This window comes from Taudactylus pleione, unplaced genomic scaffold, assembly GCF_031769625.1.
Source record: "Taudactylus pleione unplaced genomic scaffold, aTauple2 ptg000012l, whole genome shotgun sequence".
Classification (NCBI taxonomy): domain Eukaryota; kingdom Metazoa; phylum Chordata; class Amphibia; order Anura; family Myobatrachidae; genus Taudactylus; species Taudactylus pleione.
In genome coordinates, this window is record NW_028284415.1 from 17953265 (window position 1) to 17969923 (window position 16659).

Genomic DNA, 16659 nt, shown 5'->3' on the forward strand with positions numbered 1-16659 from the left:
CCATCTGACCCTGCTATTCGATTGACACACAATCTACAGCAGCAGAAAGTTGTTACACTAGTGACATGTGGATACAGGATTATGTTTAATCTTTATGTTGCAATTTGATGTGATACATTTTTTCATCAATGATACAATTTAAATTGCTTGCATGATATTGAATCACGATCCATATACAAAGTTGTTGTTTTTTTTTCATATTTTTTAGTATATACTGTATATGATTAAATAAACAAATATATCTTTCAATTGGTTTATAATCCAGTGCAGAATTGTGTGATTTTTTATTACAACAAATACACGATGAGCTCAGTTTCTTCAAATTCTTTTTTAGCGCATAAAATGGAATAATCACTGCATTCAACTATTTAAACAGAACTTAGGTTAATTATCCATGGCCGCCAATTCAATTAGCTGGGTTAACCCCACACACTATTTCATAGTGGTGAACTTTTCCACGCAGCTTCAGGAGCTGAGAAAAAAAGTCCACGAGAAAAAGGCACCATCGGGGTTTAATGCGCAGTGAGTTTCTATGCGTTAACCCCTGATTTACAATGAAGTGAAAAGGCTATTTATAATTGCATAGCTTTCCTCTGCGCGGCACAGTATTCCTCCCATAGTGTTTATTTCTTTCATGTTATATGAGCGCCATCCTGAGCATGAGATCTTTTAAAGAGATATAATTGCCATTTTCTCTATCTGTATTATGTCCTTTATACAATCAAGGTTTACTGGTCTGAAAAAAACACTCTCTCCTATGGACATCACCTATTGGGCATACACTGCATGTAGTTTACCTGTCTGCATGTGATCACACTGCACTTGTATCACCATAGGGTTTTCTATATACTTTTATATCCAAATAACATCTTGTTCTATTCATTTTGGTTGTTTTTTTCAAAATAAACTCAACATAAACAACGTAGATTTCAATTCAGTTTTCATTTGTTATATGATTATTGTTAACATACATACATATATACATCCATCCATCCATTTCATGTGTAGCACCAGACCATTACAAACCAAGATCTCTTGTGTTAGTGATATAGCTCTCTGCCGCAGATTCATCATTTCACAATTATGTGAACGTGCACCCACCATACTTTGCCTGTGTCAGCCCAAGTAACTGCTCCTTCCCTACCCCAGGCAGATGTGCCAGATTAATTCATGGAAATGGGAATGTGATTTTACATATTGGTGTGGGTCTCCCTCTATATCCACAATAATAACATATTGGTGTGGGTCTCCCTCTATATCCACAATAATTACATATTGGTGTGGGTCTCCCTCTATATCCACAATAATTACATATTGGTGTGAGTCTCCCTCTATATCCACAATAATTACATATTGGTGAGGGTCTCCCTCTATATCCACAATAATAACATATTGGTGTGGGTCTCCCTCTATATCCACAATAATTACATATTGGTGTGGGTCTCCCTCTATATCCACAATAATTACATATTGGTGTGGGTCTCCCTCTATATCCACAATAATTACATATAAAAAGCAGAATAATGAAATATCTATTTATTCAAAATAAAAGGGTGGTATAACAATCCAGACATTGTGTATGAGGATAAACATGAACGGACCCATCTACTATTGAAGGTCTCTACTAGCATTATTTTGCCGAAATTTACAAAGGGTAGTTGGTAAAAGTGACCCTAATTGCAGTATTAGTCAACAGAATGGATCATTTGTATAATGTCCATGGTATAATGATAAGGAAATTACTGGCATTGGTGTTGCTTCCATATATTGAAACTCTTTTGATGTTGGAGATTGAACTTGACCTTATGATATTCTTATAGAAATACGTTGTTCTTGTTCTCCAACAGGATTCAGCTTGCAGCTATTTAGGCTGTGTAGGGGTACTTCCAGCGCAAAATGGCCCCATCCGCGCTCACGCTTATGATGTACTTGGAGAGAGGGCAGATCTTTAGCCGGCTAATGCTGCCACTGTGTCCAATGCCTACCTGGGTCACTTCACCCTCATTGTAATCCCAAACTTTTACCAGTTTATCATCCCCGCCTGGAAGAAGAGATATGAGATTAGTGTGGTAAGGGTAAGAGAACTGCAGTCAGGGTGGAGGAGGGGATATTATTATTTCTATAGTTCTTTTCTAGAAACGGTGCCCTCATCACTATGGCTTCTGTAAAAATCTGTGTTTCCAAGAATTTACACTGTATCCAAATTATATTGAAATCCACTATATACACTGAAGTGCCAAAAGTCATATGAAAGCAGTATGTAAAGGTAATGGTAGAGTGTGGTTTCATCAACAAGTATATGTTACCTACTGTTTTGGGGCTCGTTTACATTTGGATATGTCAATTTTATGACCCTCCTCTCAAATGTAGCAGTACACGTCCACTTACCGTCACACACATACGTGGCGCTTTCACAATCTCCCTGAAATGCTTTTTCAAAAGTAGGCAAGTATGACTATACAGGCTCAAATTAAAAATATACAGGGTTATTACAAAATAGACAGTTTTAACAAATTATAACATAATGACTGTTTATGATAACAACAGGTACCATACACTATTTTGTAGAAAAACTATGGAAGTTTATTACAGAAACTAACAGATGTTCCATGTGTGTACCTTGAGACACACGGCAGATATTAACACGGTAGTTGAATTCTTGCCAAACATGCGTTCACATGTCTGAATCAACTCTAGCAACAGCTGTTGTGATACGTTGTTTCCGATCTTCGAGATTAACAGGAAGGGGAAGGATGAAGACCTTGGGGTCTATTTACTAAGCCTTGGATGGAGATAAAGTACCAGCCAACCAGCTCCTGTCATTTTTCAAACACAGCCTGTGACAAAGCAGTTAGGAGCTGATTGGATGGTACTTTATCTCTGTTCACTTTATCTCCATCCAAGGCTTAGTAAATAGACCCCCTTGTCCTTGACCTAATAAAAGTTGCAGGTTGATAGATGGAGACTTCGTGGTGGCCAGCGTAGGAGAGACATGTTGGTGTCTGTTGCGCAGCCAATTAGTTGAGGTCATTTCTAACTTTGTGGTGCCAGTGTAGCGGTGCTCCATCTTGTTGAAAAATGACGTTGTCACTATCTTCGTGCAGTTGAAGCATATCGATATAAGAAGCTCCATTTACATTTTTTTCTTGGGAAAAGAAGGGGCCATACACTTTTTTACATACCATAACACAGAAGACATTGATCTTCGGGGAATTAAACTGTTGATCTCAGATGTTCTGTCCACTATTTGCGAATGTTCTGTTTGTTATCTTTCCCGCTGGTTTGGAAGGTTAACTCGTCGCTGAAAATTACCAGCTCAATAAATCTGTCTTTTTCACAACGCTCTGCGGGCCTGATCCATTGCGCATGCATATAAGCTGTACTGCACATTACGATTATGGACGCATAGAGGAATCCATCGTGACAGGCTGTCAGCGTTTGGGGGTGGTGACGGGTGGGTGGTCAGAAAAACACATGCTTGTCTGTCCGTTTGAACGCCATTTCATGGGCGTGCATATATTAGCCACTGCGATTACATACACAGCATGAGTGCTCTCTGCATATGAGGAGACATGCAGTTTCTGCGACTGGTCAGACTTGTTGAAAATGCTGCGTACCTGTGTGTCCATGGCACCGATGTTTACGCAGAAGAGCGACATTGAACGGATAAGAGAATGCAGCAGTGGGCGTCTTTATGTTGGCTGTGCTTTGGCATATTTTACCGACTGCGATCCGTAGGCAATTGCAGTTGCAATTGCGTACGCTACTGAATCAGGCCCTGAAGTCCTGCAGTGCTGCACAGAAATCGATTTTGTCCTGGTCTCTCTCGAAGCCCCCGGCCAGCTCCAGAAGCTGATACTGGACCTGATTCTGACCCGCTCGCAAGCGGGTCGATGGTGTCCAAGTGCGCATGCGCACGACGGAGGCGGCTCCGTCGTGTGCATGCGCGAGACCCAAATAACGACGGCCAAGCCGTCGTTATGGGTCTCGCACCAAAGGGGGCGTGCTGTCGATGTTGATTGACAGCACGCCCCCTTTGGTGGGCGTGCCGGGTGCGTGGCTGCCCAGACGGAGGCGTTCCCATGGGAACGCCTACCATCTGAGTCCGGCCCCACTGACATCACTAGTGATGTCAGTGGGAGTGCTTTTGGCTCTGATAGGGTCTCGTCGCAAGCTCGATGGTCGCGATGGTCTTGACCATCGCGACCATCATTTTGGCCGCTCGCTATAGCTGTGGGTGGTCACCCACAGCTATGCGAGCGGCCAGGAGGCCGCTCCAAAAAGGAGCAGGGATGGCCCTGATTCAGAGCGCGCGCTCTGTCAGAACGTCCGGCTCTGAATCAGGGCCACTGTGCGAAGGCTCAGTGTCAGCTTCCACAGGAGAAGTCTTTCACAAAGACTCCTACAATTTGCCGGTGATATAACTTGCAGGGATAGCAGTTACCGCAACCGCTGTCTCTGCGAGTTCCCCTTTGTACATAGTGGGGATATTTTTAGAAATTTAAATATTCCCTGTGATATGGATAGATAATAATCACAGCACTTCCAAGATTATTATTTCACAGACCCTTTCCCTTTTTCAATCGATTGCAGATTGCAAAGATGCCACAATGAAAAAGGGAAAGATTTTTATGCACAATCGATTGCAAATTGCACGATTGCTGCAATCTCTGATGTATGGGGGCCTTTAGACTTTGCAATAACTGCAGATTGTACGGAGTCATTTGCAGTTGCTTCTGCAAAATTTTCCAGTCAGTCATGGAATTTTTAACTCCAGACTTGCCCTCGTTGTCGATAAATTGCACGAACACACTCCACTTGTTCAGCAGATACACACAGTCGCCCGAGACTTTTACCTTTACACAAACATCCAGGTGATTCAAATTTCTTGTGCCAATTGTAGATGGATTGTCTAGTCGGTGGTGAGTTTCCGAATCTCGTTCTAAAATGCCGTTGCACAACTGTAATGGAACCCGTTATACTTCATTCGAGAACACAAAACACCTTCTCTACAGCATTTGTGGCCATCTTGCCTTTCCGGTTGCTTACATCACCATGGCCTTACCTGCTTCCTTGCTCCAGCTCAGTGACAGACCTCCTGTGATGCAGTTTGGCATATGTCCAGCTGCGGCAGCTAATACTCCTCCCTGCTGCATCCAACATACTCACTGGCTTCCACGTGCAGCATTCCCTCCTCTGCTGGCTGCTGGGTGCAGCCATGATAGTCTGGATGAGGTAACCAGATCTCCACCAACAGGAGAACAGCACGTGGACACATGATGCCTGCAGCCAATCCCTGACAAGCCAGGGGTATATAAGGATTCTCTCTGCACACAGTACTTGCCAGTGCAATGTCTAACACAGCTATTCCTGAGCTTTAGTATCTAGGCCCTGAATCAGACCCGCTCGCAGCCGCTAGCCACTCGCTGGATCTGTGGGCGTTTTTTTTTTCTCCGGCAGCTCGCAAAGCTTTGGGAGACCACCCACAGCTTGTGTGAGCGGCCAGGAGACCATCGCGATATTTGCGACCATCACCCTTGCGACGAGACCCTGCGGGAGGGTCTAGGCTGCCACAAGGCCGAGAGGATTCCCTGCTCTAATAGAGCAGGAAGTTCACTACTGACTTCAGTAGTGATGTCAGATAGACCTCCCAACAAACGTAAGGCGTTCCTAAGGGAACGCCTGCGTTTGTCCAGCCACCCCCGCTACCCGCCCACAAAACGGGGCGAGCTGTCACTCACCATCGACAGCCTCCCCATCTGGTTGCGAGCCCTGTAGCAAATGAACTTCAGTCACTCAGCGGGGCAAGCCACGCGGCGCTTGCGCAGTGCAGCAACATCGAGCGGCTCTGAATGAGCTCCCTAGTTTCCAGCTAGTGCTTTTCCTGATCATCAGTGCAGCCATTCCATCTGACTGCCCAACTGAATCCAGTATCCAGTTTGCTGTTACTATTGTCATTACAATTCCTGCATACCGAAGACCTCGGCGTGTTACTTGTATCCGGCTTAACAACCTCTGCTTCCTCTGTGTCATTGCAATCCTGCTACTATTCTGTGAGTCAAGTAACCTTCAGAACTAATTGGTTACAAGTCTGCAGGACTCCAGCATTTGCAAAGAGACTGTGTTTTTGCCTGCAGTAAGCCTAATCATTCATCTATTCTATGTGGTTCACCTGTGCTTTCCAAGGTACTATAGAAATCCTGAACTACTGCAGTGCTGTTAACCTCTGCATCTCCTGCAAAGTTTCAGTGTAAACATTACCTCTGTTCAAAGCCGGATTAAGGGCCTCATTCAGACCCACTCGCAAGCGGCTGTCCGCTCGCAAGTGGGTCGATGGTGTGCACTGCGCATGCGCACGACGGAGGGAGCTCCGTCGTGCGCATGCGCCAGACGCGACGAGCGAAGGACTTTCCTTCGCTCGTTGTGTCTGATCAAAGGGGGCGTGCTGTCGATGTTGATTGACAGCACGCCCCCTTTGGCGGGCGTGCCTCCCAGACGGAGGCGTTCCAAAGGGAACGCCTACCGTCAGAAGCCGGCCCCACTGACATCACTAGTGATGTCAGTGGGAGTGATTTTGGCTCTGATAGAGCCAAAATCACTCCAGGGCTTGTGGTCGAAAACCCCGACCACAGGCTTCTGGTCGCACTGGCGATGGTCAAGACCATCGCGACCATCATCCTGCACGCTCGTATGAGCTGTGGGTGGTGACCCACAGCTATACGAGCGTCCAGGAGGACGCTCCATTTTTATGGAGGACGGCCCTCATTCAGAGCGAGCGCTCTGCTCAGAGCGTCCGGCTCTGAATGAGGGCCTAAGTCTTCAGGGTTCCTGGGGCACTTAAGACAGGGGGGCCCACTACTTGTTGTCAGCACCCCCCCCCCTGGCTGTGCCTAAAACATAGATTTTATATATATATATATATATATATATATATATATATATACATATATATTACAGGAAAAAGCACAGGTGGCACTCGGAGTCAAAGAGTTGCAATACCCTCACCAGAGGGATTTTATTTGTAGATCTACAAATAAAATCCCTCTGGTGAGGGTATTGCACTTCTTTGACTCAGAGTGCCACTTGTGCTTTTTCCTGTATCTGTTGGGGGTGCTGTCCCCCGGGGAGGGCACCGGAGCAAGTTTTGGCTGTTTGCCAGTAAGATAGAGGAAGAGTGCCGGAGCTTTGGATAACACACATATATATATATATATATATATATATGCCACCTTTGGCTCAAGCTTGCATAGATTTTAAACATGAATATACAGTCAGGTGCATAAATATTGGGACGTTCACAGAATTCTCATATTTTGGCCTCTATTCACCACCACAATGGCTTTGAAATGAAACAAACAAGATGTGGTTTAACTGCAGACTGTCAGATTTAATTTGAGGGTTATTACATCCAAATCAGGTGAACGGTGTAGGAATTACAACGGTTTCTATATGTGCCTCCCACTTTTTAAGGGGCCAAAAGTAATGGGACAAACTAAACAATCCTAAATCTAACTTTCACTTTTTAATACTTTGTTGCAAATCCTTTGCAAGCAATTACAGTCTGAAGTCTGGAATGCATAGACATCACCAGACACTGGGTTTCATCCCTGGTAATGCTCTGCCAGGCCTCTACTGCAAATGTCTTCAGTACCTGCTTGTTCTTGGGGCATTTTCCCTTCAGTTTTGTCTTCATCAAGTGAAAAGCATGCTCAATCGGATTCAGGTCAGGGGATTGACTTGGCCATTGCATAACATTCCACTTTTTAGCCTTAAAAAACTCTTTGGTTGCTTTTGCAGTATGCTTCGGGTCATTGTCCATCTGCACTGTGAAGCGCCGTCCAATGAGTTCTGAAGCATTTGACTGAATATGAGCATATAATATTGCCCGAAACACTTCAGAATTCATTCTGCTGCTTTGTCAGCAGTCACATTATCAATAAATACAAGGGAACCAGTTCCATTGGCAGCCATACATGCCCACGCCATGACACTGCCACCACCATGCTTCTCCATACTCTTCTCTTCCCATCACTCTGGTACAAGTTGATCTTTGTCTCATCTGTCCATAGGATGTTGTTCCAGAACTGTAATGGCTTTTTTAGATGTTGTTTGGCAAACTCTAATCTGGTCTTCCTGTTTTTGAGGCTCACCAATGGTTTACATCTTGTGGTGAACCCTCTATATTCACTCTTGTGAAGTTTTCTCTTGATTGTTGACTTTGACACATATACACCTACCTCCCGGAGAGTGTTCTTGATTTGGCCAACTGTTGTGAAGGGGCTTTTCTTCACCAGGGAAATAATTCTTCTGTCATCCACCACAGTTGTTTTCTGTGGTCTTCCAGGTCTTTTGGTGTTGCTGAGCTCTCCGGTGTGTTCTTTCTTTTTAAGTATGTTCCAAACAGTTGATTTTGCCACACCTAATGTTTTTGCTATCTCTCTGATGGGTTTGTTTTGATTTTTCAGCCTAAGGATGGCTTGCTTCCCTGATAGTGACAGCTCTTTGGATCTCATATTGAGAGTCGACAGCAACTGATTCCAAATGCAAATGTCACACTTAAGCTGGCCACACAATAGAACAACTTACATCCAACCAGCCAACTTGTTGATTGGTTGGAATGAAAATCTGGTAACGTATGGGAGTAACTGATGATCAGCAATTTGCTCCTAAATGCCAGAAAACAGATGAAAATGGTCGGTCACACAAGTTTGTTAAATGTTTGATCTAAACAATTTGTTCAAACAACAGTTTTGGTCCATTTCCCAGCATTTGGGAGCAAATTGCTGATTGTATGCCTTACCAGATTTTCATTCCAACCAATCAACTAGTTGGCTGGTTGGACAGATAATCTTTAGATGTGTGGCCAGCTTTAGAATCAACTCCAGACCTTTTACCTGCTTAATTGATAATGAAATAACGAGGGAATAGCCCACACCTGTCCATGAAATAGCTTTTGAGTTGATAGTCCCATTACTTTTGACCCCTTAAACAGTGGAAGGCACATATAGAAACCGTTGTAATTCCTACACCGTTCACCTGATTTGGATGTAATTACCCTCAAATTAAATCTGAAAGTCTGCACTTAAAGCACATCTTGTTTGTTTCATTTCAAAGCCATTGTGGTGGTGAATAGAGGCCAAAATATGAAAATTCTGTCAATGTCCCAATATTTATGCACCTGACTGTATTTATCTGAGAATCAGTGTAGGGACTGGCCAGATGGGAAGACCGTGAAGTGGTGGTCAGCTTAACAAATTATTGCAATATTTCGGAACCAACATTCCCTGTATTTAAAAAAGTTGCAGTTTGAAAACCAAGTGAGTGCCGAGTTTGTATGATAATATATATATATATATATATATATATATATATATCTCTATCACAGGTTCTCAAACTCAGTCCTCAGGACCCCAAACAGTGCATGTCTTCCAGGTCTCCTCACAGAATCACAAGTGAAATAATTAGCTCCACCTGTGGATGTTTTAAAATGTGTCAGTGAATACACCTGTGCTCCTGCTGGTGACATGGAATACGTGACCTGTGTGAGGTTCTGAGGACCGAGTTTGAGAACCACTGATATATATATATATATATATATATTGTAAATATCCCCCCATTCCTTTCCTTATATATTTGATTTTGTATTTTTTCCCCTCCCAACAACTCATCACTCCCACCCCTTACATAATATATTTAATGATTTTCTCTCACCCCTACTCCTTATATGCATTTCAGGATTTTCTTGCCCCCACCCCCCCCACTTACCTTATATTTAATGATTCCCCTCACTCCCAGCCCTTATTTATTCACCACACTCACCCCCAGCCCCCATATATTTAATAATCCCCCCTCAACCCAGCCCTTATATATTAAATTATTCCTCTCACCACCAGCTCTTATATATTTAATGATTCCCCTCACCTCCAGCCCTTATAGACCTAATAATTCCCTCACTACCAGCCCTTATATATTTAATAATCCCCCCTCACCCCCAGCCCTTATAGACCTAATTATCCCCCTCGACACCAGCCCTTATATATTTAATGATTCCCCTCACCACCAGCCCTTATATATTTAATTATTCCCCTCACTACCAGCCCTTATATATTTAATGATTCCCCTCACCCCCAGCCCTTATATATTGAATTATTCCTCTCACCACCAGCCCTTATATATTGAATTATTCCCCTCACCACCAGCCCTTATATATTTAATAATCCCCCCTCAACCCAGCCCTTAGATATTTAATGATTCCCCTCACCACAGCCCTTATATATTTAATGATTCCCCTCACCCCAGCCCTTATATATTTAATGATTCCCCTCACCCCAGCCCTTATATATTTAATGATTCCCCTCTCCCCCAGCTCTTATATATTTAATGATTCCCCTCACCCCAGCCCTTATATATTTAATGATTCCCCTCTCCCCCAGCTCTTATATATTTAATGATTCCCCTCACCCCAGCCCTTATATATTTAATGATTCCCCTCTCCCCCAGCTCTTATATATTTAATGATTCCCCTCACCCCAGCCCTTATATATTTAATGATTCCCCTCACCCCAGCCCTTATATATTTAATGATTCCCCTCACCCCAGCCCTTATATATTTAATGATTCCCCTCACCCCAGCCCTTATATATTTAATGATTCCCCTCACCCCAGCCCTTATATATTTAATGATTCCCCTCACCCCAGCCCTTATATATTTAATGATTCCCCTCTCCCCCAGCTCTTATAGACCTAATAATTCCCTCACTACCAGCTCTTATATATTTAATAATCCCCCCTCACCCCCAGGCCTTACATATTTAATGATTACCCCCCCACCCCCTCCTCCGCTTAGGCTTACAGTTTTGAGAGGCAGCTGCAGAGTCCAGCCTTCGTCGTCTTGTAGGGGATGAGACATCATTACGTCTCATCCCCCAATGTGAATAGCGATACGCAGCTTGTGGCTTGTCACCTCAGGCTCACCGTCGGGAGTGAAGACAGGTGTCGGGCGCCGGCCACCGCACTGGCCGGGGAGCAAATCTGCTACTCTCCAGCCTCCACACCAGCAGCAGCACAGGGCTGTGAAGGCAATCGTTCCCACACCACAACACCAGTGGGAACAATTTGGTTTGTAGCTGTTCTGGCTGGAGGGGCCTCCTGAGAGAGGTGGGCCTGGGGGTAACTCACATCCTGCACCCCCCCTTAATCCGGCTCTGCCTCTGTTTACTACCAAGGTATCGGCATCCAGCAGCACAGCCTTACCACCAGTAGTGTGTATAGCTCAGTTCCTACCGAGACTCGCTATCCTGAGCTCCAGAGCTGAAGACTTATTTCCAAAGCAAGTGCGTTTCCCAATGCAGTGCAGTTTTTCAACTAACTGCAATATTGAACTTTTTTCTGCACCTTACACTGTGTGAATCCTTCGCTTGATTGCACAGCCGGTTACAGCCCAGTGTTCAACCACAGAACCACTGCAACAACAGCGTCCAGCACCGCTGGTACTAGCCCGTTCTCCAGCTTCCAGTCGCCAGAGCTTCTACAAGTTGCTGACCGTCTCAGTGCTATCTGCTTTCCAGCCCGGTTACATTCCACTGACATCATCATTCTTCATGCTTGTGTAACAGACTTCCATCCTGGTTACATCTCCAGCGCCCTCTATCTGCCAACAACCAGTACTATACACCAAGCACACCATCATATCCATTCTCCCTGTTCTATACCCAGAGACTCTTGCACAGATCACAGCTCATGTCAAATAGCTTCACTAAAGCTGGCCATACACACTACAATTGTCGGGGTGATCAGCCCGATATCCGCGGATCACCCCGATAATTGTAGCGTGTGTGCAGGCGACCGAGGGTTAAATATTGCTTGGTCGGGCATGCCGGATTGTCCAGCATGCCCTTCCGATGCGATATTTAAGAGGTAAACTGTCGGCCGCATCGGGCAGTGTATGCTCAGCCGTGGCCGACAGACATTTCCTGTGTTCCTTCCCATGGAAGGAACAGGGAAATGTCTCCTCCCCCGGGGGGCGGAGGGCGGATGTCGGGCTGATACACTGTCAGATATATAACAGTGTATGCCGGAGACATCTGCAGCTGGCAGGCTGCCAGATAAAATGTCTGTTGGTCTGACAGGCATTTTATCTGGACGTGTATGCCCAGCTTTAGTCAGACTCCTGTCCAGTTCATAATCCAAGTCTGGATTCAAACACAAATCAGTTCCTGACACTTCCATAGTTAATATGTATGGTGCGAGTTGTTACCTTAAATAGTCGTTATTTTATAAATTGTTAAATCTGTCTATTTCTTTTGTAATAATCCTGTATAAATGTGTCTAGTGTTCATTTACCTCTACTTTTTATGATGACTTCTTCTTGTGTTTATGTGTGTGTTGCTTGGAGATGAATGTTTGTCTTCTAGTGCATATATCCCGTTTTGAGCCTTTGAATGATATTTCTTTATACAGAAAGTAGCAGTTAATCCACCTAAACATGTAGTTCCTTAAAATGTGTCTCCTAAACTCTTCCCAATGGGGAGGCAGGACAATTCAGATTCCCCTACTGCATATAATTTAGTAGCCACTTAATTTACTGCTGTTCTCTATAAAACACAGTGATATGATACATACACTATTACAGTACCAATTACCTGTGACAAAGTGACTTCCACTGTTACTTATGTCCATGCCATTAATGGCACCAGACATGGATCCATCGAGTGCTCTGATGGCTGAACCATCAAATACTTCCCAGTAGCCGATCTACAGGTAACATCAGAAGATGGTTAATATGTACAAATAATGAAAAGAAATATAAGTTTTTCTTTTTTTAAAAAACACACGTTTGAAGCTTGATGGGCTCATTGTGATTATTTAAAGGTAGAAATGTCAATACTTTTTGTTTAAATGGCAAGTAATTCCCTGTACTACGTTAGACTGTAGATGGTGCTATAAGCTTTGCAATCCAGAAGAGGTATTTTGTCAGCAGTACCTGTAATGTCACCCAAAGGCTACATGAAGCATACTTATAATGTTCACATTACAAAAACATTTTCTAATGAAGTTAAAAATCTGAATTACTGTATGCCTAATGAATGTCTGCTACATAAAGGAGTACACTTTGCAATTACAATACTGAAATAGTAAAGTTTGCAATCATTTTGCTATTGTAAGATGTACGTGCTCTCAGCAGCTGTATGCTCTCTGCACTCATTATGTACCAATGATCTGTAGCACCAATCACTGCTTGTCCCTTCCCACTAGAACCTGCTTCTCTAACCATAGCACACTGTAAAGCCTGTCTTTAAAGGAAACCTCTTAGTAACACACAGTAGATGCAGATATTTTGGGGATGGAAGTAGTAAATAGAAATGAATGTTCTAGGAATCTGCAATATCATGACATGTATAATTAAAATTCATGTCGGGTATTCAAGACAAATGTGTGCACATGCCGCCACTTTGCGCACAAGATGGCTCGACTACTGCACATCTTATTCCACTTTACTAATGCATCCTTTACATTTCACAATCTATGTTAGGGGTGCTGGGTACACCAATTCCCTGCTGTTCTGCTATGCAGAGCAACAGTGACCAGGACATACCTCTCAACCTTCTGGCCCACTCAGGACAGAGGGACAGAACCTCGCCTAAATTGGAACAGTTGGGAGGTATGTATTTCTTACTGAGTTGATAAGTTGCAAAAACCAAGGGAAGGGAATGGGGGAGGGTAGATGAGCACAGGATGAGGAAATATCATCAAAAAAATTTATAGGGTAGAGTCATATGAAAAATCCACAATCATCAGGATCCAAAACCCTATAATCAATAGGGGTGTAGGAAGATAAACAAAGTGGAGGTGCTCCCCTGAGAGTATAAATCAATAGGAAAAAGAAAGAAGGAAGAACTCTCTGGTTGGGGTCACTCTTAAATTGTAGTAATTACGTAATTAATAGATAACTTTTAATAGATATGCATTAAAATAACTGCCATTGTACAGTACAAATCCTAAATAGAAGTAATTAAATGGACATACAAAGACGAAACAAAAAACAGAATATGAAAAATCAAGCTGATATGTAGAAAGCAATGTGAAATATTCATCAGCGGGGTGATATCAGAAGAAAGAAAATTACTGGTATAATCCTGTAATAAAAAAATTTCTGAGTTGACCCACCTAATAGTCAGTCCAATGACTGAATTAATTAGTAGATATAGGGCCTGATTCAGAGCCGTTCGCTATTTGTGGTCGTTCGTTCAAAAACAAGGGGTGGCTATTCAAATGATCCGTTCGCAAATTGCAGTCTGTTCCCACCTCTAAGTCTGAACGAGCGAGCAAAACATACGCTCGTTTTTTTGATAAAAACGCCCCCTGGCCGCACGCACCATACGTCATGTCCGCTATTTATTAGATTAATCGAGTACATCGTACAGCGTATGAACTGCTCGCTATTCTTGTGGTTGGTGTTTTCAACCGCTATTTTGCGAGCAGTTCTGAGTTAAAAAAAACCAAGTGACGTGGTCAATGACGCTGCTGTATTAATTATGCACTCCCTTAAAACGCCCGTTTTGACCTTTAAGCACGCCTGCGTTCGGATCTCCACTCCCCGTTTTCAAGCACCTTCCCCTGTTACCACCCACATACGCCTCATTCTGTCACTCAAAATAGCAGGCCCTCGCTATATTGCGTACCAACGATTTTCGGCCGCACTGACTGCTTCGCGCATGCGTACTAAAAACCGTACGCATGCGCAGATGTGCGAACATCGCTCGGAACGAGCGTACTGCCGCTAGCGAGTGGCTCTGAATGAGGGCCATAGTGTATTAATATACAAGTGAGGTAGATTGTATAGGATATGCAACCTTTTACAGCACCAACACACATTTAGTATCGTAGATCTCAAAACTTAGAGAATTATATGTCACACGGATATCTGTAGAGAGCTCCCACTATACATATTTACAGAATATATAGACTGACGTAAGCAAGTCCATCTACCATATTTAGGCATATGAAAATGAAAAGATATAAACAAATTATGCTTGTGTCTACATCACTTGTCATGTATATATAATGGTAGGTACCGCTGAAAAAAAGAAGTATGAGAGATATAAGGGGGATGTGAGTAAGATTACTCCCTTTACATGGTGTCAAGACAGCAGCTGCTGCTTGTCATTATGAATCACAGTGAATGGCATGTGAGCGTGCTGTCAGGCTCACCCAAGGGTGTGAATAAGTAAATTGAGCATCTGCTGTTAGATCTGATGTAAAAAAGCAACCTGGTGTCAAGGTAGTGCAGGAACCTATCCAGATCAGGCTCTAATGAGAGTGCCCATAGACTAAAAGCAGATTTGCAGTAGATAGTAAATGTGACTCAAGATAAATTCCACAGATAATATCGTCCCTAATGCTGCTGCTAGTCACATGCCACAAGGGTAGTGGTGAGTAGTGAGAAGTGGTTGACACGTGACAGTCTGACTGAGGAAGCAGCTCGTGAAACGCGCGTCTCGGATCAGGTGTATTCCCGCTGTGTACAGGCGGGACTTTACAGCACAACACATGGAAGACTCCTGTTTAGGCAGATCGTTTCTACCACTTGCCGATTCTTATCAGGGTATACAGGTACCGCTCTTCTTTTGTTTCCAGGCACACGTGTCAACCCTCTTGCATGTGTAGGTGATTGGCCCTGCACTACCCCTACGGGCAAGCAGAGCATAGCTTACCCTGTGTGGGTCACAGTGCAGCCATAACTTCTCTTTCTTCATACCATAGTATACGCTTCCATGCTTCTCACTACTCACCACTACCCTTGTGGCATGTGACTAGCAGCAGCATTAGGGACGATATTATACTGTGGAATTTATCTTGAGTCACATTTACTATCTACTGCAAATCTGCTTTTAGTCTATGGGCACTCTCATTAGAGCCTGATCTGGATAGGTTCCTGCACTACCTTGACACCAGGTTCCTTTTTCACATCAGATCTAACAGCAGATGCTCAATTTACTTATTCACATCCTTGGGTGAGCCTGACAGCACGCTCACATGCCATTCACTGTGATTCATAATGACAAGCAGCAGCTGCTGTCTTGACACCATGTAAAGGGAGTAATCTTACTCACATCCCCCTTATATCTCTCATACTTCGTTTTTTCAGCAGTACCTACCATTATATATACATGACAAGTGGTGTAGACACAAGCATAATTTGTTTATATCTTTTCATTTTCATATGCCTAAATATGGTAGATGGACTTGCTTACGTCAGTCTATATATTCTGTAAATATGTATAGTGGGAGCTCTCTACAGATATCCGTGTGACATATAATTCTCTAAGTTTTGAGATCTACGATACTAACTGTGTGTTGGTGCTGTAAAAGGTTGCATATCCTATACAACCTATTTCACTTGTATATTAATACTCTATATGTACTAATTAATTCAGTCATTGGATTTTTTTATTACAGGATTATACCAGTAATTTTCTGTCTTCTGATATCACCCCGCTGATGAATATTTCTACATATCAGCTTGATTTTTCATATTCTGTTTTTTGTTTCGTCTTTGTATGTCCATTTAATTACTTCTATTTAGGATTTGTACTGTACAATGGCAGTTATTTTAATGCATATCTATTAAAAGTTATCTATTAATTACGTAATTACTAC

The 16659-nt window shown here is 43.2% G+C and overlaps 1 protein-coding gene across 1 annotated transcript in view; it reads right to left on the bottom strand.

Moving 5' to 3' along the window:
• Positions 1-1557: 1557 nt before the first annotated feature.
• Positions 1558-16659, bottom strand: part of CFAP52 (cilia and flagella associated protein 52) — a 74447-nt gene continuing 59345 nt past the window's right edge. The window contains exons 13-14 of the mRNA XM_088468464.1: positions 12642-12753; positions 1558-2041 (exon numbers count right to left, since the gene is read on the bottom strand). Coding sequence (XP_088324590.1) covers positions 1866-2041; positions 12642-12753 — 288 coding nt within the window. The 3' untranslated portion in view covers positions 1558-1865. The remainder of the gene's footprint in view (positions 2042-12641; positions 12754-16659) is intronic.